Source organism: Scardinius erythrophthalmus (assembly GCF_964197995.2).
Source record: "Scardinius erythrophthalmus genome assembly, chromosome: 6".
NCBI lineage: Eukaryota > Metazoa > Chordata > Actinopteri > Cypriniformes > Leuciscidae > Scardinius > Scardinius erythrophthalmus.
In genome coordinates this window covers 36,717,734-36,742,409 of record NC_138226.1, presented here as the reverse complement: position 1 = coordinate 36,742,409, position 24,676 = coordinate 36,717,734, and the positions used below count along the sequence as shown (strand labels likewise).

Here is a 24,676-nt window from a genome sequence, read left to right as displayed (position 1 = left end):
GTTTCTAGTGACATATGAAGGGAGGCAAATTAAATTAAATGATCACACTATCAAAAGGACAACATAAGGTGTAACCCTGGTTACACTCATTGCGCTACCATTCACAAGTTCTGTCTCACAAACTTACCAGTGAGTGTGTTTTTTCTACAGAAGATACAGTGCCTCTTATTCCTACCATGAAACATAAATATTTGATCCCCATTCAACGTTAACTGTGCCACATCCCCCTAAAACATTTTACATCCATCTTTCTTGCTCGTATTTGCTGATATGGACTTTTTTCATGACAGTCCGCAAGCGGTTCTGCCATCGCAGATCAGCCGGAAAGATATTTCACTCTGATGAGAGATTTTCCATGTTTTATTCATGCCTGGCTTTGTGCTAAGTGTCTGAGCTCTAATCTGCTGCTCACATATTCATGACAGTCCTGCTATTCTTATCTGCATCTCACCCCTAGGGAGACCTGGGAAATGTACTGCTATAGAGGGGTTAGAAAGCCTCAGTATCCAGTACAAGGACAATAATGAGATTAGCCTTTACTGAAACCTCTGTCAGTTCACTTGAGAGGGAAAGATTCAGGAGGAACTCTGTCGTAATGTGGAGCAGAGGAGGGATATTTTTTCCTGGAAAAGCATCCCAGTGGTGCTGTGTGTGTGTGTGTGTGTGTGTGTGTGTGTGTGTGTGTGTGTGTGTGTGTGTGTGTGTGTGTGTGTGTGTGTGTGTGTGTGTGTGTGTGTGTGTGTGTGTGTGTGTGTGTGTGTGTGTGTGTGTGTGTGTGTGTGTGTGTGTGTGTGTGTGTGTGTGTGTGTGTGTGTGTGTGTGTGTGTGTGTGTGTGTGTGTGTGTGTGTGTGTGTGTGTGTGTGTGTGTGTGTGTGTGTGTGTGTGTGTGTGTGTGTGTGTGTGTGTGTGTGTGTGTGTGTGATGAATAAATAGTGTGGTCTGGTATTTCTAGAGTCTAGGGCAGTGGCTGTTCTTAGAGACTGAGGTTATTTGGAATAAGGGCTCAACAGAATGAAGTGTCAAATCTTTGCACATTTAAAGGAATAGTTCACCCCAAAAAAAGAAGGGTCTGTCACCATGTACTTACAGTTTACCCTAATGCTATTCAAAATGCTTATGACTTTGTGTTCAGTGCATGGAATACACAATCAGATGTTTATCCAAGTATTCACAATAGAGGTCTTCTAGTTCTAAGATCTGTACCTGACCCCAATCACTTACATTTACATTTGGCAGAAGCTTTTATCCAAAGCAACTTACATTACATTCAATGTACCCAATTCATCAGTTCATGCATTCCCTAGGAATCAAACCTACTGTACAGTATTATGACCTTGGTGTTGCTAGTGCCATGCTCTACTTTTTGAGATACAGGGATGCTACACTTCTGCCCCAAACCCGACATGCATACATTTCATAAAAATAAATAAATAAAAAAAAAGTTCAAACAAAAAGACATAAGAGGTTTGAGACTGGCCTATTAAAATTAGAAAATTAGCCTGACCCAATGGCAGTTTTTTTTTTTTTTTTGAACTCAACTGTACCTGAATGTAAAGAACGTCAAAAAGACTGAACAGCCCTGCATAGGAGTGGGGACTTTTTCAACCAGGCTTCAGCCAAAATCAGAGATGATAAATAAGAAATTGTAGACAAATAATATGTAAAAGTATGCCCACCTTCCTGTAGATTAAATTCATTCTCTGATCCTTCTTTGTAACGTTTATGTAAGCTATGTTTTTAGCCCATGTTTCCAGACAATGTAACCTTTGTGTATGTCAAAAATGGGGGGAATATGCTTGCTTTTTTTATTTTTATTTTATTTATTTTTTTATAGTTTTGTTTGAGGAAAACATGAAAATATGTGACCCTGGACCACAAAACCAGTCTTATGTGTCATTTTTTTTTTTAAATTGAGATTTATACATCATCTGAAAGCTGAATACATAATCTTTCCATTGATGTATGGTTTGTTAGGATAGGACAATATTTGACCGAGACACAACTATATGAAAATCTGGAATCTGAGGGTACAGAAAAATCGAAATAGTGAGAAAATTGCCTTTAAAGTTGTCCATTTCTATTGCCGATAGTGCTGCATCCATTCACAAAAATAAATGTTTTATATATAAGGTGGGAAATTTACAAAATATCCTCATGGAACATGATCTTTACTTAATATCCTAATGATTTTTGGCATAAAAGAAAAATCTATAATTTTGACCCATACAATGTTTTGTTGGCTATTGCCACAAATATACCCGTGCAACATAAGACTGGTTTTGTGATCCAGGGTCACATATACACTTATGGTTACATTTTGTTAATTTCATTAAATTGATTAGTTGGACAATAAATCACTTAGATGGTTTTCTGTAATTAATATCTGTCAACATTAGGCTACATCATTTTTCTGCTTGGGCAAGCACTTCCAAGTGGATAAACCACATAAGTTTTATGTTGCACCTCAAATGACGGAAATTTATATTTATGTTAATATTAATAAGCAAATCCATGCACTCAATGTCTCAGGTATTGCAGAGCACAATTTATATGGACCACATGCTGCTGGTTCACGCACCGCAGTGGCAGTAGGGTCCGATGATTTGCATAGAACCACGGTTTGACAAAGAAGAAGGGGGATAATAATGTTATAGAATTATTTATATGTTTAGCTTTAAATAAAAATAATTGTAAAACGCCTAAAATAATGGAATGTTTGTATGTTTTAAGAGTATTCACGTCTTCCTGGGATCCATTTGGTAAAAGCACATTTGGTAACACTTTATTTTAAGGTGACGTAGTTACACGTTGCTATATGTACTTACTCTAGTAATAACATTAAATTATGCACAATTACAAGTAACTAAACCAAACCCTAACCGTAACCCTAACCGTAACTCTATAGTAAGTACATGTAGTTAATTAATATTACTCTGTGCTTTTTGAGTAAGTACAATGTAACTACGCCACCTTAAGATAGGGTAACCACACATTTATTTAAAATTACTCAATACCCAAGGCTACTAATATCAGACCCGACCTGTGTTTGAGGCACTTATCAAAGCCTGCTCAGGTTTTGAAACACTCAAGGTTCTCAATACTATTTTTCATACAATGAAAATGGTTATTCATACAGTCAGTCTTGAAAAAGGACAAAACAGAACTATAAAACCTCTTTTCAAGTAGTCTATGATTCATGGACTAAATTGCTATATTATTATATTATAAATCCAAACGATAGGGTAGAGAACAGAGTGAAATGTTAGACATTATTCACTGAAAATCTTCTACTCTGCTATAGCTCATTCAACAAATGTGCTGGGTCACAAGGTTTATGTGTGTTTCAAAACACATGTGATGTCAAGTCAAGTCACATTTATTTATATAGCGCTTTTTACAATACAGATTGTTTCAAAGCAGCTTTACAGTAATTACAGGAAAATAATGCAAAAAAAGTTTGTTTCCAGAAAAAAATTGTGTCATAGTCCAGTTTAAGTAAGTTCAGTGATTATTTATTTTTTTTTTTTTATTTTTTTATTAATTTAATTCATTTATATATATATATATATATATAAAACCTGTTCTCCTCTGGCCAATGAACAAACAGTGTATGATTATGATTCAGGCAGCATTATAGGTCAGAAGTCAGATTGGTTTGAAACAATCAGAATATTATCCAGTTCCATCTGGTTTAAAAAATCTTTCTTTTTAGTAAACTCTGTGTACACAAACAATGTTCTCAATGCTCGAGTTCATGTGAACAGCCCCTGGTGATACTTCGAGCAAAGTTTCATGTTGTGTTGAGCCTTCTTAGTGTTCTAAAAATAGCGATTTTTGATGCTATCATAGAAGTGCCCCAAGCACTTCCATTCAAAAGGCAATTTGACCGAAAACGAAAATACGGTCAAACTTAAAAGTGGTGTTTCCATTCTAATTATGCTTTTTTAACGAAAGTTTGCCTCGGGTAGATTAACCCTCTGGGGTCTGAGGTGTTTTTGGGGTCCTTGAGATGTTCTGACATGCCCTGACATTTGTGCTTTTTTCAGTTGCTTATAAACATATTAATGGCAAAGGTGTAATTGCACTCTATTTAGCACAAACATGGCTACCATAATGTGTGAGCAACATGTAGTACATGTTTTCATTTTTGAGAGAATAATGTTTATGCATGGTTATTGAAAAAACTAAAAATGAAAGTTTCTGAAATAAGGCCACAAAACACATACTAAATATGTGTCAATAAGACTTTTGACTAATGGATGTCGTCGCCTAGTGTTTTTCTCTAGGAGAGAGAGATTTTCTTCAAAATGATGTGAAAATCATCCTGCCTAATCATTCACATAAAACGATACATTGATTTAAATTTTGTGAAACACTTTTAGTTTGGAAAGGCAATATGCGGATGGGGCGTAAACGATCCAACACCATCATGCATATTTAGTGGTTCACACCTGAGAAGTTCACACCCATAATGAGCCTTTCATTCAAGTGTGTCACTGAGCCACAGGAAAGAATGCAAGGACTAATATATATATATATATATATATATATATATATATATATATATATATATATATATATATATATATATAATATATATATATACATATATACATATATACATACATACATACATACATACATACATACATTTAATTCTCATGCTGTATTTTCAGAAAGTTTTGGTATATATTCTCTACCCAAATGTGTCACTAATAAAACACAATAAAAAATGATTTAAAGAGAAGGCTTATATTGACCTTTTAAGTTTTTGTATCTATCCTTGTATATATTTTAGCTATTTTATTAAAAAGGTTATACAATTACAACAATTAAAATTTTAACAATATTTCCAGTGTAATCTTTCTTTGTAAAAATACATTTTATCATACGTATTTCAAAGTTAAGGATTCATTAGTTTGAATATCGCCTACATTTGAACAAACACTATAACATCTTAGTTGATTATTTTTGACAAAACATATATATATATTTAACACATGAGCAGAAATTGGCAACATTATAAGCTCATTTGATGTGGCAGTATTTTACAATAAAAACTTTATAATCTATCCGATTTTTGTAGTCGATTTTTACTCATCTTAGTATAGCAATAGAGTTTGCTAAAAGCTGTTCATTCATTCACACACAGAAACGCGATTCATTTTGAAACAGTATTTGTGCCAGCTGTTGTAGCTACACAACAGCGCGCATCTGTGCATTCATTCATTCACGCACAGAAACGCGATTCATATTTAAACAGTCTTTTTGCGTGTACAGACACTTGCGATTAGAACAAAGTATAGAACTGACCTATTCCTGACCAAATTTTCCAGGATTATTATCAAGATAGTATTATTCCTCACAGCGTCGTAAAGTACATGAGTCTGAAAGTGAACTCGCAGTGTGTGTTATCCAGCTGATGTGGGCGTTTCACAGGATTGCAGGATCGCCTCACATTTGCGTTTGAATAGCGCGCGCTCTCCGTGGGCAGAGTCAAATTAAAACATAATGAGCTGAGATGAGAACGACTGACATCTCTCTCTTTTCATTCATATTACATAAACTGAGAATATTTGTTTTTTATAAAAAATACTTCATTTAAAAGAAGAGAATTCAAGCTTCATGCCTGTGTGACTGTTTGACTGAGTATTCGCTGAGTTATGGTTCATTTTCGGACGTTTGGCTGCATTTTAGCAAGAGTTACCCTTTACGATCAGAGTCATCACACCGGGATGGAGACGGGTTTGTTGAGTATAAGTGCTGATGGCTGTCGTGTCGATGAGGCCTTCGAATCTCTGCTGACACTTCAGGGATGCGTTGTGGTCATGTCTAGGTGCAGGTCCTCCATCTGCTCTGGATACAGACAAAAGACAATCGATTAACTTTTAATGGGCATAACTGTAGACCTATAAGTATTTTGCCTGCGCTCAGTAAAGTCCTGGAAAAAATTATTCATACACAAATTTGTAATTATTTCCAGATTAATAATTTGATGACTATGTTTCAGCATGCATATAGAAAGGCACATTCTACCAGTACAGCTCTTACACAAATGACTGATGGATGGCTTAGAAGTATGGATAATTCGGAATTAGTTGGTGTGGTCATGTTGGACTTCAGTGCTGCTTTTGATGTAATAGACCATCAAATTTTAATTGAGAAATTACAGAGTTACGGATTTTCTCCTTCTGCTGTTACATTAATGAAAAGTTATCTTTCACATAGAATGCAACGGGTTTTTTATAACGGTTCTTCATCTAATTATAAAAGTTTAGTTTGTGGTTTACCACAAGGTAGTTGTTTAGGTCCTCTTCTGTTTTCGGTTTTTATCAATGATTTGCCCTTAACAGTCAAAATAGCGTCAATGACAATGTTTGCTGATGACTCAACTGTTTACTATGCTTCAGATTCATGTGACAAACTTAATCAGGTTTTGTCTAGAGAATTAGATTCAGTGTACAAGTGGGTTAGTGGAAACAAATTAGTATTAAATATATCCAAAACTAAAAGCATGATCATTGGATCAAAACAAAAATTGATGCTTAAACCAAAATTAAAGTTACATTTAGCCGGGCAAAGAATACAAACAGTAGAAAAGGCTAAACTGTTGGGTTTGGTTATTGATAGTAGTCTTTCATGGACAGAACACATAAATACTATTGTTAACAGAATAGGATGCGGCATTGCAGTAACAAAAAAATGCTGTCAGTATGTGAATCAGAAAACTTTAAAAATAGTAACAGAGTCATTAATATTGTGTCACTTGTCATATTGCACTGAGGTGTGGTCCTCAGCATCAAAAAAGGACTTGACAAAAATTCAGGTTGCACAAAATAAAGCAGCAAGACTTGTTCTGGGCTGCTCAATTGAAACAAGTAGAGATCAGATGTATTCTACTCTTTCATGGCTCACTTTAAACCAAATAATAACAGTTACTTTAAGTACTATGATATATAACACATTGAAAATGAAAATGCCTATTACTCTGTTTAATCAAATAGTGTATTGTAATTCCGTGCATAACCATGACACCAGAAAGGCAAATAATGGTCATATAACGACCCCCTATCCAAAAACTAATTTTATGAAGAAAACAGTATTGTATAGAGCTATTGTCATTTGGAATAACATTCCCATTCAAGTGCGTCAGCTTTGTAATAAGCTGTCATTTAAAAAAGGTGTCAGGTGTTTTTTATTGATGTAGGTTTTTGTATTTTGATTTTAAGCTAGGTTATTATAATAATGTTATATTTATTCTGATTATAAATTGAAATTAAATTGTATGTATGTATGAGTATGTGTTTGCTTGTGTATGTAGGTATAGATATGAAATATGTATGTGTTAATTGTTATGATGAAATGTTTTTGTTGTTCTGTAATAATGTACAATTTTGAGCGGACCCCAGGGAGACTAGCTGACTGCATAGACTTTCAGCTAATGGGATCCTAAATAATAAACAAATAATAAACAAATACAGACTGGATCCGGCTGACTACATCATGCCTCGTGGTCATGTCTAGGCACAGGTCCTCCATCTGGTCTGGATATGGCCTGGATCCAGCTGATTACAGTAAACCTTGGAATAAGCAGAACGACTAACATTAGCGTAGATGCCATTCTTCTTATGATGTAACGAGTCCATCGGGTGTTATAGGAAGTGTTCCCTATTCCGGCTGACCTAATTTATGAAGCCTAATAATCATTTAACTGATTTCAATAATAGGAATGTATAATTTTCTATGTGTATGCCAGGTTAAAGAGATGTGTTTTGTCTAGATTTAAACTGACAGAGTATGTCTGCTTCCCGGACAATGTTAGGAAGACTGTTCCAGAGTTTAGGTGCTAAATGGAAAAGGATCTACCGCAATAGACGTGAAGGACTCAAGTACTGCGGAGCTAAACCATTTAGTACTTTGTAAGTAATCCGCATTATTTTAAAATGTATACATTGTTTTATAGGGAGCCAATGCAGTGTTGACAGAACCAGGCTAATATGGTTATACTTCCTGGTTCTAGTAAGAACTCTAGCTGCTGCGTTTTGGACCAGCTGTAGTGTGTTTATGCGTGAAGGGCAATTACAATAATCTAGCCTTGAGGTCATGAACGCATGAACTAACTGTTCCGCATTTTTCATTGAAAGCATGTGTCTTAATTTTGATATATTTTTAAGATGGAAAAATGCGGTTTTACAGATGAAACGTGGCTTTCAAATGAAAGATTGGTATCAAAGAGCACACCCAGGTTCCTAACCGACGACGAAGACTTGACAGAGCAGCCATCAATTGTTAGACAGTATTCTAGGTTAGTACGTGCAGAGGTTTTTGGTCCAATCATTATAAACTCTGATTTTTTTTTCTGTGAATTAAGTAATAGGAAATTAGTAGTCATCCAAATTTTTATATCAGCAATGCATTCCGTTAATTTCTTGAATTGGCAAGTTTCGTTGGGGTGCAAAGATATATAGAGCTGAGTATCATCGGCATAACAGTGAAAACTAATCCCATGCTTCCTAATGATATCTCCCAAGAGTAGCATGTCAGGAGTGAACAGCAACGGTCCTAGTACTGAGCCTTTTGGTATTCCATACTGAACTTGTGATCTATAAGACATTTCTTCAATTACTGCTACAAACTGATAATGGTCAGATATGTATGATTTAAGCCATGTTAATGCAATTCCACTAATACCAACATCATTTTCGTGTCTATTTAAAAGAATGGTGTGGTCAATGGTATCAAATGCAGCACTAAGATCAAGTAACACTAATAGAGAAATACAACCAGAAATGGTACGGCCTAAATCCTGACTGGAAATCCTCGCAGATACCATTTCTTTCTAAAAAGGAACATAGTTGTGAGGATACTGCTTTTTCTAGTATCTTTGACAAAAAGGCTAGGATCAAGTTGCATTTTTTTAATAAGAGGTTTAATAACAGCCAGCTTAAAAGTTTTCGGTACATATCCAAGTGACAAAGATGAATTAATGATATTAAGGAGAGGATCTATGACCTCTGGAAGCATTATTTTCAGTAGCTTAGTCGGTATAGTGTCTAACATAAATGTTGATTTAGATGATTTAACGAGTTTAGAGAATTCTTCCTCTCCTATTGCAACGAATGAATGGAATTTTTCCTCAGGGAGACTACACTGCACTGCCTGATGCGATACTGTAGTAGATGGTTGCATAGTTATAATTTTCTCTCTAATATTATCAAACTTGTAAGTAAAGAAGTTCATAAAGTCATTACTGCTATGCTCTTTGGAGACTTCAGAAGTAGAAGCTTTATTTCTTGTTAATTTAGCCACTGTGTCAAATAAATACCTTGGGTTGTGATTGTTTTCTTCTAAGAGACTCGAAAAGGACTTCCGGTGAGACACGCAGCGAGATGGTCGCTTTACACTGAGCTCCTGCCAAAAGCCCTTTGAATGGCAGCTTAACTGCTTGTTTCCTGCAACAAAGTTGTTCATTTAACATATTGGATAGTTTTTTAAACTAATACCGTGAAATGGCGTCAAAGAAAAGTGCAAGTTTGCCTGCAAAACAAAGCCCGGGCAAGCGATTCAAAGCTAGCCTTAGCTCAGGAGCTAGGCTAGCTAGTTTACTCCCTGAAGAAATCTCCTTGGTAATCAAGCAGACGGTAGAGGCGGAGAGGGAGACACTACGAGACCTTGTAACCGAAATGCTGAGTGAGACTTTGGCTAGAGCACTAACTACAGTTGAAAGTCAAATAGCTGAAAACGGGACGCTACTGAGATCATTGAATAGCGACATCAGCACTCATGCTAAAAATATGGAAAAGGTGTCCGCTAAAGTTGATACAATGCAAGGAGTGCTTCGTCAGACTAAAAAAGATACCAACCACTGTCTCACAGAGCTGGACAGCCTCTGAAAGAAAGTCACCGAGATGGAAGATAGGTCAAGAAGGAACAATGTGAGATTAATTAACCTACCAACAGGTGCAGAAGGAGACGACCCGGTCGGATTTCTTTGTAAAATGCTACCTCAGTGGATCCCGACACTGGCCGAAAAATCCATAGAAATTGACAGAGCCCATCGAATCTTCTCTGCTAACCCCTCCAGGCCGCGTACAATGATCTTCAGAGTGCTCCGTTACCGCGATCGCCAAGCCATACTGCAGGGAGTTCGTAATACTAAACCTAGGCTACCGGACAACACTCAGCTTGAATTCTACGCTGACTACAGTGCCGAAACAGTACAGAGAAGAAACAAGTACAAAGCAATCCGAGCCCAACTGCGACAGAAAGGCATCGACTCGTTTTTGATCTACCCAGCCATCTTAAAGCTCACGTACAAAGGGGAAAAAATATTGTTTGATTCAGCAGAGGAGGCTGAACTGTTCTTCGCCGGACAAGACACCACTTCAACTCTACCGATTGGGAATAACAACAGGTCTACTGCTAGAGAATCCTTGCACTTCACAGACATGGAATGACTACAAACAGGTCAACATATGTAGGCATATGATGCTTGAGCTTAAATAATTTTTATTTTTTTATTTTCTTTGTGTTAGAATTATGAGGACACTTTTATGTACGTTTAGTTTGATTTTGTTTTTCAGTATGCAGTGCTTTCTCATCTAGCCTGGGGGTTGCTAGCTATTAGCCTGTGGAGTTGGTGTAATGTAAAAGCACGGTTATTTCCCGTTTTGTATTTTCCTTTATCCTGTGAACCAAGGTTATTTCTAAAAATGGGTTTCAGTTATGGAAACAGTAATTAGGTAGAGAAATAGACTGGGACGCAAGCTGGGATAACATATGTAGCTCCTCTCATAATCCTAACCATCAGTTTATTCATATGAAGATTTCTCATAGGGCATATCTTACCCCTAGAGTCAGACACTTAACTGGTCAAGCTCCACACCCATTTTGTACTTTGTGCTCACAAAATACTTTGGGGACTTTTATGCATATAATGGTGGACTGCCCTAAGATTCATGATTTTTGGAATAAGGTGTTACAATCATTGTCTGTTCTGATTGATATTCAGCTCCCTATGGGGACCCTGTTTTACACCTTCTCAATGATGACTCTAAACTTGAAGGCATGAATGAAAGGTCTAGGAAAATTTGGTTAGCTGGTCTAACAGCAGCCAAGAAGATCATTGTTCAAGTCTGGGTTCCACCCCACAACTTAGCCCATAAGCATTGGCTGAATACGCTCTTAGAGATTCTTTTTCTTGAACTTTCTTCTGCCAAGATCAACGGCTCTACACCTCGGACTATACAAACATGGAACAATGGAATTACCAGAGTTCAGGACATTTTACTGGAAGGACACTAAGTTGACTGTTCTATAACATTGACTGTGCTACACTGATAGTTATGTTGTATCTCATGCGGTAGGGGGGGGGGGTGGGAGGGAGGGAGGGAGGGTGGTGCATGTGTTGCTGTTGTATCTGAATTGTTACAATACCTCTTTTATATTGTTACCCTCTAATACAATAAAAATTGAGTACCAAAAAATAAGAGACTCGAAACTATGTCACTATCTCATTGCATCTTATGTAAAACAACAAAGTGTACATTTGTTTTTCCTGGAACCAAAAGAGTAAGTTCTTTTAATTGAGGCCTGAGCTCAGAGGGGAGAGATATAACAAGGGACACAAGAGCACATAACTTCGACCCAGTCATCACAACTGAGAGTAGCTCTGCCCCACGGTGTCTACTGAAACCCACAAGATCATTTATCATCTGCACCACAAAGAGAGAGAGAGAGAGAGACAGAGAGAGGAGAGGTCACATAACACAGCAGAAAATATCAAAACAGATGTAAAGAGAGAAAACGTTAAACTATGGATGAAATGCAGAAAGTTAACACTCAGCAGAAAGACACAAATGCCTGACGCTTCAGCTGTCAGTGGGCCCTATCTTGCACCCAGCGCAATTGACTTTGTACACCGACGCATGTATCATTCCTATTTTGCACCCGCGCAAAGCGGACTTTTCCCTCCAGAGACGCACGTCGGTAAGTTAGGAAATACACTTGCGCTCCCCAGGGCGGTTCAGCGCAAAGAGGAGGCGTGTTCCGGCGCAAACGTTCCTTCATGATATTTTGCAGGTTTAGAAAACAATTGCGCCACTAACCAGGAAAAAATAGTTTAAAGTCAGTGGCGCGTTGCGCATGTTATTCATATTCTATTTTAAGGGCGCATGCTTGGCCATAATCAATGTAGCGTGTGCACAACGCGCACTTTGATCCTCTCATCTACACAGAAGCAGCAGTTTTCATTTTTGCAAATCATACATTATTCCAATAGATAGATAGATAGATAGATAGATAGATAGATAGATAGATAGACAGACAGACAATTTATTATAAAAGCATACATCTAGCTTACACATTTACCCAAATTATCATACGCCTGTTTAACCGAAGTTAATTTGGGTGGGTTTCTCCATTTCAATGTAACTTCTCTCTCTTTTACGGCCGTGACGAGAGCGTTGCTCTCCTTGGCTGTGAACCGCTCCTGGCGCGCCCCTGGCAAATCCGCCGTTACAATAGCAATCCTCTATGGAAAAAGCGCGTCTGCTCTTAAAGGGAATGTGAGATGACTCTCTGATTGGTTTATTTCACGTTACGCCCAAACCACACCTATGAATAATGAAGCTACTTCAGACCAACCCCTTTTAGATTTGTGCCGGGCGCAAGAGTCATTTATCCCGCCGGGAAAATAGCAACAGCGCCCAAGACCCGCCCACAAAGTTACTTGCGCTTGACACTTGCGTTTCAGATCGTTAAAATAGGGCCCATAGTGTGCTTAGATCGCTGAGGCTTCTGGGACGTCAGCTGCTCTGTATGTGTGTCCTGCAGATGCATTGTACCCCCTCTGCAAAGCCACACATATAAGAGACCACCCATCTAGAATTAAGATAAAGAAGCGATTTGGTGAATGGATGGATGATATTTTTGTGTGAGCAGATATAAGTGAGCAGGGGGGGGTGTTGGATATTTGCATTAACAGGTCATGAAACCCTCCTTATTTAAGGTAAATAATAAGTAAATAAATAAATAATTATTAGTATTTGTTGTATCTTGTTTTCATATCTAAACATTCTATTCACCATATTCAAAAAGACTGATTCCAAAATGTCTTTAGTGGTGAAAAAACGCCTCGGTTACGACTGTAACCTCGGTTCCCTGAAGAGGGAACGAGCGTTGCGTCGAGAATGACGCTATGGGGAACGCTTTGCGTGATGACGTCTTGAAGCACATGTAAAATCAGTCCAATGGTGTGGCGGAACGTCAGAGGCGGGTGACGTCACGTACCAGGAAGCTATAAAAGCCGGCCCGAAACAGAAAACGAAAGCTTCGTAAAAGTCTGAAGTCGAGCTGACAGGCATGAAGGAGATATGGCAAGGCGACGCAACGCTCGTTCCCTCTTCAGGGAACCGAGGTTACAGTCGTAACCGAGGCGTTCCCTTTCAAGGGAACTCCCGTTGCGTCGAGAATGACGCTATGGGGAACGTCTATACCAACGCCTCCATAGCTACGAATGTCTGTCCTGTGTGAAATCTAGTAGAGCAGCACTAGGAAGACAAAACATGAGACCCTGGAGCAGAGTCTAGATCCAGAGAGTAGAACCTGACGAAAGTGTGCGGTGAGGACCAGCCTGCCGCATCACAGACGTCCTGTAAAGAAACTCCTGAAATAAGGGCCTTAGAGGCCGCCATACTCCTCGTCGAGTGCGACCGGACAGCCAAAGGAGAAGGCTGCCCAGCCGCTTCATAAGCAAGTGAGATAGCCTCGACCACCCACTTGCTCATCCTTTGCTTAGACACTGGACCTCCTTTGTTAGGGGACCCAAAGCACACAAATAATTGATCACTTTTACGCCACAGGGCAGCTCTGTGGACATATGCGTCTAACGCCCGCACAGGGCAAAGCAAATTATTAGCCTCCTGGTCAGCATTTTGAAAGGGAGGAGGACAGAAGGCCTGCAGAACAACAGGTCTGACCACATTAGTGGGGACCTTGGGGATATAACCCGGTCTTGGATGAAGAAACGCTTTAACCATACCCGGAGCAAACTCTAAGCATGACGGAGCAACTGACAATGCTTGAAGATCCCCTATTCTCTTGAGAGAAGAAATAGCAAGGATAAAAAGAGCTTTCAGAGTTAAAAACTTCTCAGGAACCTCCTCAATGGGCTCAAAGGGGGCCAGGGACAAGCCTTGTAATGCAATGGACAGGTCCCATGGCGGAACCCTAGAGCGAACTGCAGGCCTCAGCCTCCAAGTGCCACGAAGGAAACGAGATATCAAAGGGTCTTTCCCCACAGACATTCCACCCAAAGGAATGTGGTAAGCACCTATGGCCGCCACATAAACCTTTAAAGTGGACGGGGTCAGACCTGCCGTGAACCGGTCTTGCAGGAACTCCAGCACTGTACCAATTGGGCAGTTAACTGGGTCCAACCGACGGTCACTACACCAAGAAGTGAAGACTCTCCACTTCAGGGCATAAAGTTTCCTCGTGGAGGGAGCTCTGGACTGTAGAATGGTCTCAACAACCTCAGTTGAGAGACCTGACTCTATGAGCTGGGCCCCCTCAGAGGCCAAGCCCACAGGTTCCACAGTTCTGGGCGGGGGTGATATATTGAGCCCCCTGCCTGGGACAGAAGGTCTCTCCTGACGGGTAACTCCAGAGGATGCCCGTCGAGGAGGGAGACCAGATCGGGAAACCATACTCTGCCCGGCCAGCGCGGGGCTATCAGAAGCAGGCAAACCCGGTCCCTGCGAACTCTCTCCAGAACTCCCGGGAGCAGAGCCACTGGGGGAAAGGCGTACAGACGTAGCCTCGGCCACGCCTGAACCATAGCATCCAGTCCCAGAGGAGCTGGATGCGTGAGGGAGAACCAAAGTGGACAGTGAGAAGTCTCTCGAGACGCAAACAAATCTACTTGTGCTTGGCCGAACTCCCTCCATATCAGCTCCACCACCTCGGGGTGGAGCCTCCATTCCCCGGGCCTCGGCCCCTGCCTCGACAGAGTGTCTGCTCCTAAATTCTGGACCCCGGGGATGTAAGCTGCCCTGAGTGACAGTAACTTCCCCTGGGACCACAAGAGGATATGGCGTGCCAAGTTGGATAACGGGCGCGAGCGCAAACCCCCTTGGTGGTTGATATAGGCGACTACCGACGTGTTGTCCGTATGTACTAGCACATGGTGTCCCCTGAGATCTGTGATAAAGCTCCTCAGAGCCCGGAAGACAGCTAACATCTCTAGGCGATTGATATGCCAGGAACGATGATGGTCTTCCCACAGACCTTGAGCTGAGCGACCCTCCAGGATCGCTCCCCAACCCGTGAGGGAAGCATCCGTCGTTAGCAGTTTGCGACGACAAGGAGCTCCCAACACTGGGCCCTGGGACAGGAACCAAGGTTTCTTCCACATAACCAGGGCACGTAAGCATCGCCGCGTGACCCTGATTGTGCGAAATGGGTTGCCCCTCGGGGAAAACCCCCTGGTCCTGAGCCACCACTGCAGGGGCCTCATGTGCAGCAGTCCAAAAGGTATCACGTTGGAAGCTGCTGCCATGAGACCCAACAGTCTCTGGAACTGTTTGACAGTGAGTAGCTGGCCTAGCTTTACACTTTTCACAGCTGCAAGAATTGACTCTATACGTGGCGGTGACAGGCGCGCCTGCATCGACACTGAATCCCACACCACGCCTAAAAAAGTGGTCCTCTGTAGTGGAGAAAGCACACTCTTCTTGGCGTTCAGCCGTAACCCCAGCTCTTTCATATGGGCGAGAACAACATCTCGATGTTGAACCGCCATCTGCTGCGACTGAGCTAAAATCAACCAATCGTCGATGTAGTTCATAATGCGAATGCCCTGGAGGCGTAGTGGCGCCAGAGCTGCATCCATGCATTTGGTGAAAGTGCGGGGTGATAAAGCTAGGCCGAATGGAAGAACACGATATTGGTATGCTTTGCCCCCGAAAGCAAACCTCAGGAACTTCCAATGACACGGACGGATGGAAATATGGAAATATGCGTCCTTGAGGTCTATCGTGACAAACCAGTCCTCGGACCTGATCTGTGGCACGATCTGTCTCAATGTTAACATTTTGAACTTGAGCTGCATGACTGACTCGTTCAGAACTCGAAGATCTAAAATGGGACGCAATCCCCCGTCCTTTTTCGGAACTATGAAATACCGGCTGTAAAATCCGGTTTCCCTGTTGGAGGGAGGTACATATTCTATGGCCCCTTTCTCTAACAGAGTGTTTACTTCCTGTTCCATAACCAGAACCTGCTCGGGGCCCACCACTGTGGGCAGGACCCCCATAAACCGAGGTGGGCGTTTTTTGAATTGTATCTGATACCCTTTTTCCACGGTCTGCAGGACCCAACGAGAAACATTCGACAGTAGCTTCCACGCTGTCAAAGATTCTACTAGAGGTACCAGCCTCTCGAGACTGGTTTCTGAATTTCGTTGTTGTTGAGTAGTCAATTCGTCGCCCTGTAACGGCGCACCGGCAGGGAACGACCGAACAGACTGCTCTAACACCCTCCTCGGAGGGGGCGGGCATCCCGAGGCCACTACGTTTCCGGGTGGTCCTTGAGATATGTGCTCGCCGGAGACCGCTGCGCCCTGTAACACCGGAGGCGGCAGGGTTGGCAGAACGGTCCCCTGAGGGTACCGAAGAGAGACGGGCACCGTAAAAAGAGGTGTTAACCGCTCTGCTTCGGGGGGGACTACCCTCATTTGTCCTGAGCCCTCGGACGTCAGGACTTTTTCCCAGCAGCCTTCTTGGCGGTAATGACGGTCCGCAGATCCGTCCTACCCCTCGAAGACTGCTGGGTTTGAGCGCGCCCTCCGTGTCCCCGAGATTTTTGTGGGGGAGCACGGGAGGACACGCTCTGCTTCTGAGTGGCACGGTGCTCAACGCCCTTTTTAGAGGAGTGAGGCTGCTCCCGCTCAGCAGCCTCATAGAATGAACGGCGGGGGAGAAGTCTTTGGAGTGCAACTGCCTGTTTAGAGGCCTCTTGTGATTTAGCTATCGCACTGTTCACAACATCACCAAATAGACCATCAGTGGAAACCGGAGCATCTAAGAGAACATGTTTTTCTTTTTCTTTTATGTCGCTCAGATTGAGCCACAGATGCCTCTCAGTGGCCACCAGGGCTGCCATAGACCGCCCGATTGATTTAGCGGTCTCCTTGGTGGCCCTGAGAGACAGATCCGTGGCTCTGCGTAGTTCAGCCACTGTGTCTGGACCAATACCCCCGCCCTCCTCTAAATCCCCCAATAATTCAGCCTGATAGGCCTGCATGATAGACATCGTATGCAGACACGCTGCAGCTTGACCAGCGGCTGCATATGATTTATGAACCAGCGAGGAAGTAAATTTTACTGGTTTAGAGGGAAGAGAGGGAGCCTTCAAGGAAGATGCCGTCGCTGGAGAGAGATAGCTCGCGAGCGTCTCTTCCACCTTCGGCATCTCCCCATAACCATGCTCTTTATAATTGTGAATGGAAGAGTAGTGAGAGGTTTGTGTTGTGTAAACTCTGTAAGACATAGGTTTCCCCCACGATCTCGACACCTCGGTGTGGAGATCGGGGAAAAACGGAAGGCTTTTTCTCTGAGGCTGTGCACGAGATGGCAGGAAGCGTTCGTCGAGCTTACTTTTCGAGCGAACGTCCTGCCTATCCTCTGGCCACTCAATAGATAATCTGTGAACTGCTCTCGTGACAACATCGAGCAATTCCTCAAAAGCATGAGACTGAGGTGGCGAATCCTCAGACTCAGCTTCAACACTAACAACGTCCAACTCCTCAGAGCTGGACAATTGCAGTATTGGTGCCTCCATCGGGGGGGAAGAAACCGCAGCGCGTGCTTCCACACCCTGATGAGAGGCACTGGATCTATCAGAAGGTTGCTGAGATAAGGCAGAGCCCGTCTCAACATCCACTGATAGATCCATTTGCGAACCCCAGGTCTGAGATCGACGCTGTGCCTCGGCAGCAGCGGGACCAGAGCCCTGGGGAACGTGATCGGGATTGAACCGTGCCAACCGGGATCGGAGCGTACGCAATGGAAGCGCACAGCAATGCACACAGTCACCACCCTCGAGTGCTGACTGGGCATGCTCCTCTCCCAAACAAACAACACAAAGAGTGTGTGTGTCACCTCCCGTTAAATAACGCGGGCAGGGATGGACACACACTCTAAACTGCTGCTTGCTCGCCATACTGAATATATATATATATAGACAGACAACACCAAATAACAAGGACAGATTCAACACAGAGCGCGACTGAAGACTCAGAAAGCTTTCGTTTTCTGTTTCGGGCCGGCTTTTATAGCTTCCTGGTACGTGACGTCACCCGCCTCTGACGTTCCGCCACACCATTGGACTGATTTTACATGTGCTTCAAGACGTCATCACGCAAAGCGTTCCCCATAGCGTCATTCTCGACGCAACGGGAGTTCCCTTGAAAGGGAACTCATTGCTGTTAATTGTGTTTGAGCATATATATAATGATACTTTTTTAGGATTTTATGATAGTTGTTAATGAAATTGTCAGCTATCATAAAGTTAAAAAAAAAATCTAATTAGTTTTACAATGTCTATTTTGAAATATAATAGAGCATTTCTAACATTTTAGGGATTGGCAACATGCTTGTTGCCTTAAGCTAATTCGGGTAACTTGGGGCATGCTTCTCTTCTCCACTGCTTGTAACAGAAGAGCACCCCTTTGCTGCTACTCTCCTCATGCGTCTGAATTAAACCCATATCTGGTATTAGCGAGGGGAGAAAAAAAAGAAATTGCATCAGATTTTCACTTCAGTTTGTGGTTTGGGGATGTTGGCATATGGTTTTGCTTTGAGGGGTTATCGTTGCTCCCTGCTCTAATCCATGCTAGACTGCATGGATGGGCAGGGAGTTCTTGCCCAGAATGGAACCATATTACCAATCCAAACTGTATGCTATTTGTTAATTATCTTTGACAATATTGGTTGTGACAGAAATTACTTGAATAAACATAAACATGGTCGCTAATATGGATGTGGACAAAGTTTTTCCAGGTGCTATAGACTCATTATCTGTCATGTTTGTAATTGGGTCATTTACATGTGTTCATTTAGCAGGCACTTTTACCTCAAGTGACTTCTAAATGAGGGTCATGCATTTCATTGATTTCAAAGGGCAAAATATGATAAATTTGATGGATGTTAATTATTTGTGTTTCTTCAGGTGTGGTTCGGGTGGATTATGGGGATGTTTCTTCTCGGAAGGCCTTGAGGGAAACTCTGAAGTGTAAACCCTTCTCATGGTACCTGGAGAACATCTACCCTGACTCTCAGATTCCACGCAGATATTACTCACTCGGGGAGGTACGAGACTTTCATTGCTTTCTTGGTCAATATGGCCATTTAAAAGAATTAGAATTTGTAATAAAATGTTTCATTTTCAGCTTTCGTTTTGTCATTTTGGACACATCTAAGGGCCAGATTTACTAAACAGGTCAAATTAGCATGAGAGCACAATCCCATAAAAACGCAGATGGAAATGGAAAGTTCTGAGCATGATCTACTGACGACGTGCAAATTAAAGCACATACAGATGGTGGACAACCAGAATGAGACTTTTACCGCCGCCGTTCCCGCGGCGGCAAAATTGGGATGTGTATTTGCTGCCTTTTACCGCTGAGTGGCGCTGTAATCACAGACTTTGAAAAGTGTCAGTTTATTCTCTTTATGACGTAATCTGCCGCGACAGTAATCTGAGCTGAGGTCACAGATAAATTCAAGATAAATATTGTGGTTAAACGAATTCAAATTCATTAAATTTAAACAAAGTAGACACACGTTAACATTGTGTGCCCAGTTTTTCTATAATTTAGAAAGGCTATGTCAATAGGTTACTTGTCATTTACTTCGTGTTATTTTAATGTGTTTGTAGATTTATTAACTGAAACATAACAGTGAAATAAATTAAAATAATTTACCGTAAAATTAAAACATTTTCAGGACTTGCAGTTACTAACCGATGTTAGTCGGTTTAAGCATTCTTTGTTATATTCAGAATTAAATAGGCTTACATATTGTTATGATTATCAATTGAATTCTTTAATAAATAATCAACCACAATGCCTATTTCTGCCGCAGCAAAAATAAACCAGTCGAATTTCAAAGTCGTTCCCTAAATGACTAGGCAACTGCGGCATTTTAAAAGGTAAGTTTCCTATCTGTTTATAAAAAAAAAAAAAAAAAAAAACATGGCGCAAGATCTTGTAAAAAAAAAAAAAAAAAAACTTTTTTCATTATTTGAACAAAAATGAGACTGATTGAATATATAAAAATATAAACAAACAAAGCAGAGAATAAAACAAACTTTTAGGGAAAAAATATATCGTTTGTCGAACACTAATTCAACATGCCAGAATAAAACCTGGCTTTAGAACAATGCATAGCGCCACTCGTCGTGGTGTTCCAATTTTTTTTACAATAATTTAGTTTCATTTTTTTCAGTGTTAATGTTTGAGTTAAAAAAAATCCTCTACAAATTAAATTAACACAAGGTCGGCTATAAGAGTCCTTTATAGGCTACGTAAAAAAGCAAAGGGCTTACAGTCTTAACATTTAGGCTACTTTGCTTAAATTCGATACATTTATTTTCAGTAGGGCCTAATAAATTTGTAGGGATGTAATTTCAGTATGCTTTACCAACGCTATGTATTCAGTTAAAGTTCCAAGAGGTCTGGTCTCTATATTTCCTTCCCAGCTGACACTAATATGCAAGTGCACAGCAAAAATCACAACTTGTGCTTGCTGCGAACGCAAGTTATTTAAGGTGTCTCAACTGTACACAGTCTACCCTACAGTGTGAATTCGTTACAAGGTTTCATTTCATTAAATTAATGTGCAGCAATTTGTACAAATAGAGTCTATAGGCCTACTATACTGTTGTAGCCATTAAATAATCTCATTTAGTATCATATTTGTTAAAATATTATAATGTTATTTTTTTCCATCTATGTTGAATATGAAAAGTGAACAGCACGAAGATAGGATGCATTATATCGAGAGATGGATATGGAGTGGGTCAGACATGATTTTGACCACTTCATTCAGTTTTGTTTAGTAGAAAACCTTTCTTTAAAGTGAATTTCGTTTTCTATAAATTGTATCTTAATTTTAATAAATTTTTCATCAACCAATTGCCTGGATTTAATAAGTAAGAGAAGCAAATATAACAGACACTAATCATGGAGGCGCCCGCGCGGTCACTTGCATTGCACGTCAGCTGGAGCGCATCTCATCCTCCTAACTTAACGAAACTCAGCGTATGCCTCACACAGACATGATAAATAACCTACATCAAATACACAAAGCTTGAAATGTCTTCAAATGAAATAATTCAAAACGAAAAGAAAAAGGCTACTCTCTGATTATGTCTTTATGTGCATTTCTCTCTAGGTGCGTTCACTACAAATATGGCGATCGTCAACTTCATCTTTGCAGTCGACAAAAAATAAATCTAACGAAATCTAAAATCTAAATCTAATAAATCTAAAAAAAAATTCTAACGCCAATTCAACATGCCAGAATAAAACCTGATTTTTGAACAATGCGTAACGCCACTCGGCCTGGTGTGCCAAAACACTACATTTTAAACTTCAATGTTTAATTCAAAACAATCTCAAAACGCGTTGTGACATTTTTAAGCAGTAGCCTAGCCTATATACATTAAGGGCATTGAAACCAGGATCTTAACTAAAACGCGTTCCGCGTAATCTCTCAAAAATTATGCCACACTACTCCATGTATTTTTTTTTTAAGGACTGCTTTTGAAATCACTATAAATTACTATGCAGTTGTATCGCTCACGAGAGCTCTTCATTTATCTAATTCCTCAATAGAATAGTAAAAATATTCAGCGTCATTGCTCCTAATATCGTCTCTATTTTTAACTTTTGATTCTATTTTTTCTAAAATTGATTCTATCTTTGGTTCTATTCTGTTGTAGCCTAATAGGCCTATTTATATATATGAAAAATATGCCTATTAGGCTTAGGATTTTATATTTAACCCACTTACATTTTAAAATACGGCAATTGCTGCTGTTTTGCGCAATGTCCCTTTGCGCCACCTGGCGGTCATTTCGGGAACGACTTTGAAATGTGGCTGGTTTATTTTCGGCGAAATCACCGCGGCGGCTGCCGCGGCAGTAATAGGCATTCTGGTTGTCCACCATCTGTAGACACAGCCGGATCATTTCCATAATGACCAACGCAATTTACCAAGAGCAGCGCAAATTAGCGACATGCTTTTTTTGGGCGGTAAATAATGGAGCAAATACCAGTAAATTGGCTGGCGCAAACTGTAGTAAATCACCTTTACTACTACCATTAATTTAAATACTCTCCTCCCATAAATGTTGCATCTGAAAGGGAAAGTCCTAAAAGTGCACATGCAATAAGGTCGGCCGCAAAATGACCTGTGTCCACGCCTTTTCAGTGCTAATTTTTCACTGCGTGTCTTTAGTAAATCCTGACAGAAGTTTTTTAACCCTCTGGGGTCTGAGGTGTTTACTGGGCCCTGGAGGTGTTCTGACATGCTCTGACATTTGTGCTTATTTCTGTTACTTGTGACATTTTCATGGCTAAAGTCTGATTACACTGTATTCAGCACAAACTCTGCTACAAAAAATATTTAAGCAGCATAAAAGCATAAAACAATACGTAAAAGTTTGGCAGTACTCCACCCTTCCTCCACCTTAGCCTTTGTTTTCTCCAGAAGTTTTGGTTGCACATTTTGAGAGAAATGCGCCTGACTTGGTAACAACCGAAAAGGGGCGCATATGCTGATGCGCTGGTGACACGTTCATGTAACATGTAAGGGTGGCGCTGCCACTAAAGCACCTAAAAGCTGTCACAAAGAACCGGCAAAAGTAATGATTATTGTTGGCGCACATTTAAGTTGTTTTGCACGCGTGTTTTCGATGTGCTGTTTCCTTGTGGCTTAAATAATTAAATACGGTAAAAATAATAAACTTTCAAAAGTCTGAACTTAAAGTCGGATATGCCAATCCATTTATTAATATAACGAAAAATGAAACATTTCCAAAATAAACTTAACTCAAGTCAGTCTCCATGTTTACACGCCGTGTCTCACGGTCAAAAACCATGCACCTTGTTGTGCGCCACACCTGCACTAATTAGCCCCTGTCTTAAGTAGACTTGTGGCAGAACACAGCGCCAACCCATCCCAATACACAGAATGGCTCCAACAATTATGAATATGTCAAATATAGCAAGGAGACATTTTAATTGTTTATTAATAAACAAGTGTTTTCAGTGTCAGTGTCGGCTGCAAAGATGAAGTTGACGATGATGACTCGCGATCTTCGCAGTAGTGAACGCGCCAGAGAGAAATGCACATTTCATACAGATTACATAAGCAGAGAACAGTCTGCTTTCTTTCGTTTTTAACTGTTCTATTTAAAAGTAGACATTTCAAGCTTTCTATATTTATCAGGTCTGTGAGGCAAGTAGGCTACCTTATACGCTGAGTTTCGGTTCATTTATGAGACGAGCTCCAGTTCACGCGCCGGCGCCTCCGTGTCGTGATTATCTATGGTCTGCTATATTTACTTCTAATTTATTAAATCCATGCAATTTGTTGATGAAACATTGATTAAAATTAAGATAAAATTAATACAAAACGAAATTCACTTTAAAGAAAGGCTTTGTGCTTTCTGTTTGAGGTCTCTGTGAAAGTTTTAAAGCATTCTTTTAGTGCCGCTTTCAGAGCGGTCACGTCCGTAACGGAGAACTGTCACGTCCATAACATTGTTTTTTCCTCATAAATGTGAACACGAAAAATTTAATAAAATGAATATTTTATGTTCTGTGGAGAGCCAACCCTCTTCATCCGGTGGCTAGTATTACTATTGGTTTGCGCAGTGTAATTCACAGAATTACTAAAAAATATTTTGCCACCTAAAAGTTAAAGATTTTTTGTGTCATGTCTGTAACGCATGTGTATTTCCCTCATATTCAGGGCCGGCCCGAGGCATAAGCGAACTAAGCGGTTGCTTGGGGCCCCCTCGCCACCAGGGGGCCCCCAAGCGAGTTTTTTTTTTTGTTTTTTTTTTACATATTAGGCCTAATTAAATTAAACAAGTGACATAAATTAATGAATGGATTAATAATTCAAGACAAGAAAATTCTGATTTCATGATCAATATACCTGCCTACAACTGCTGCTGTGTCTGCCAGTGTTTGAGTCATATGCGCATAACCTCGCGTGCATAGAAAATTCGTGCGCAAAGTCACGGTAGCCTAATGTTAAGCCATTTCACACAAATTTGATTTGATCAATGATTTATCCTTTAAATTTAATGATATTCAGAACAGAACAAGAATAAAAAAATAACTATAAACAAGCCAAAACGAAATAATTTAAAGCGAAAGTGAAAGCGGATCTCTCTCATTAGAATCAAAATGTTTCAACATTCGCGATGGATTTGGATGGTAAACTATTATTTATTATAGGCTTCTTTGTACTTCACCCACGTTCCAATATCGAGGGAAAAAATCATCCTCTTCACAAGCGCAAAAATGTGCTTGAAATCCAATATCGAGGGAAAAAATCATTCTCTTCACATGCGCAAAAATGTGCTTGGAAACATCAC

The 24,676-nt window shown here is 40.5% G+C and overlaps 1 protein-coding gene across 1 annotated transcript in view; it reads left to right on the top strand.

Moving 5' to 3' along the window:
• Window positions 1-24,676, top strand: part of galnt13 (polypeptide N-acetylgalactosaminyltransferase 13) — a gene marked incomplete at both ends in the record, with an annotated part of 116,042 nt that overhangs the window by 64,107 nt on the left and 27,259 nt on the right. Inside the window, 2 exons of the mRNA XM_081367403.1 lie at window positions 17,951-18,059; window positions 19,232-19,371. Of these exons, the coding sequence (XP_081223529.1) occupies window positions 17,951-18,059; window positions 19,232-19,371 (249 nt within the window). The remainder of the gene's footprint in view (window positions 1-17,950; window positions 18,060-19,231; window positions 19,372-24,676) is intronic.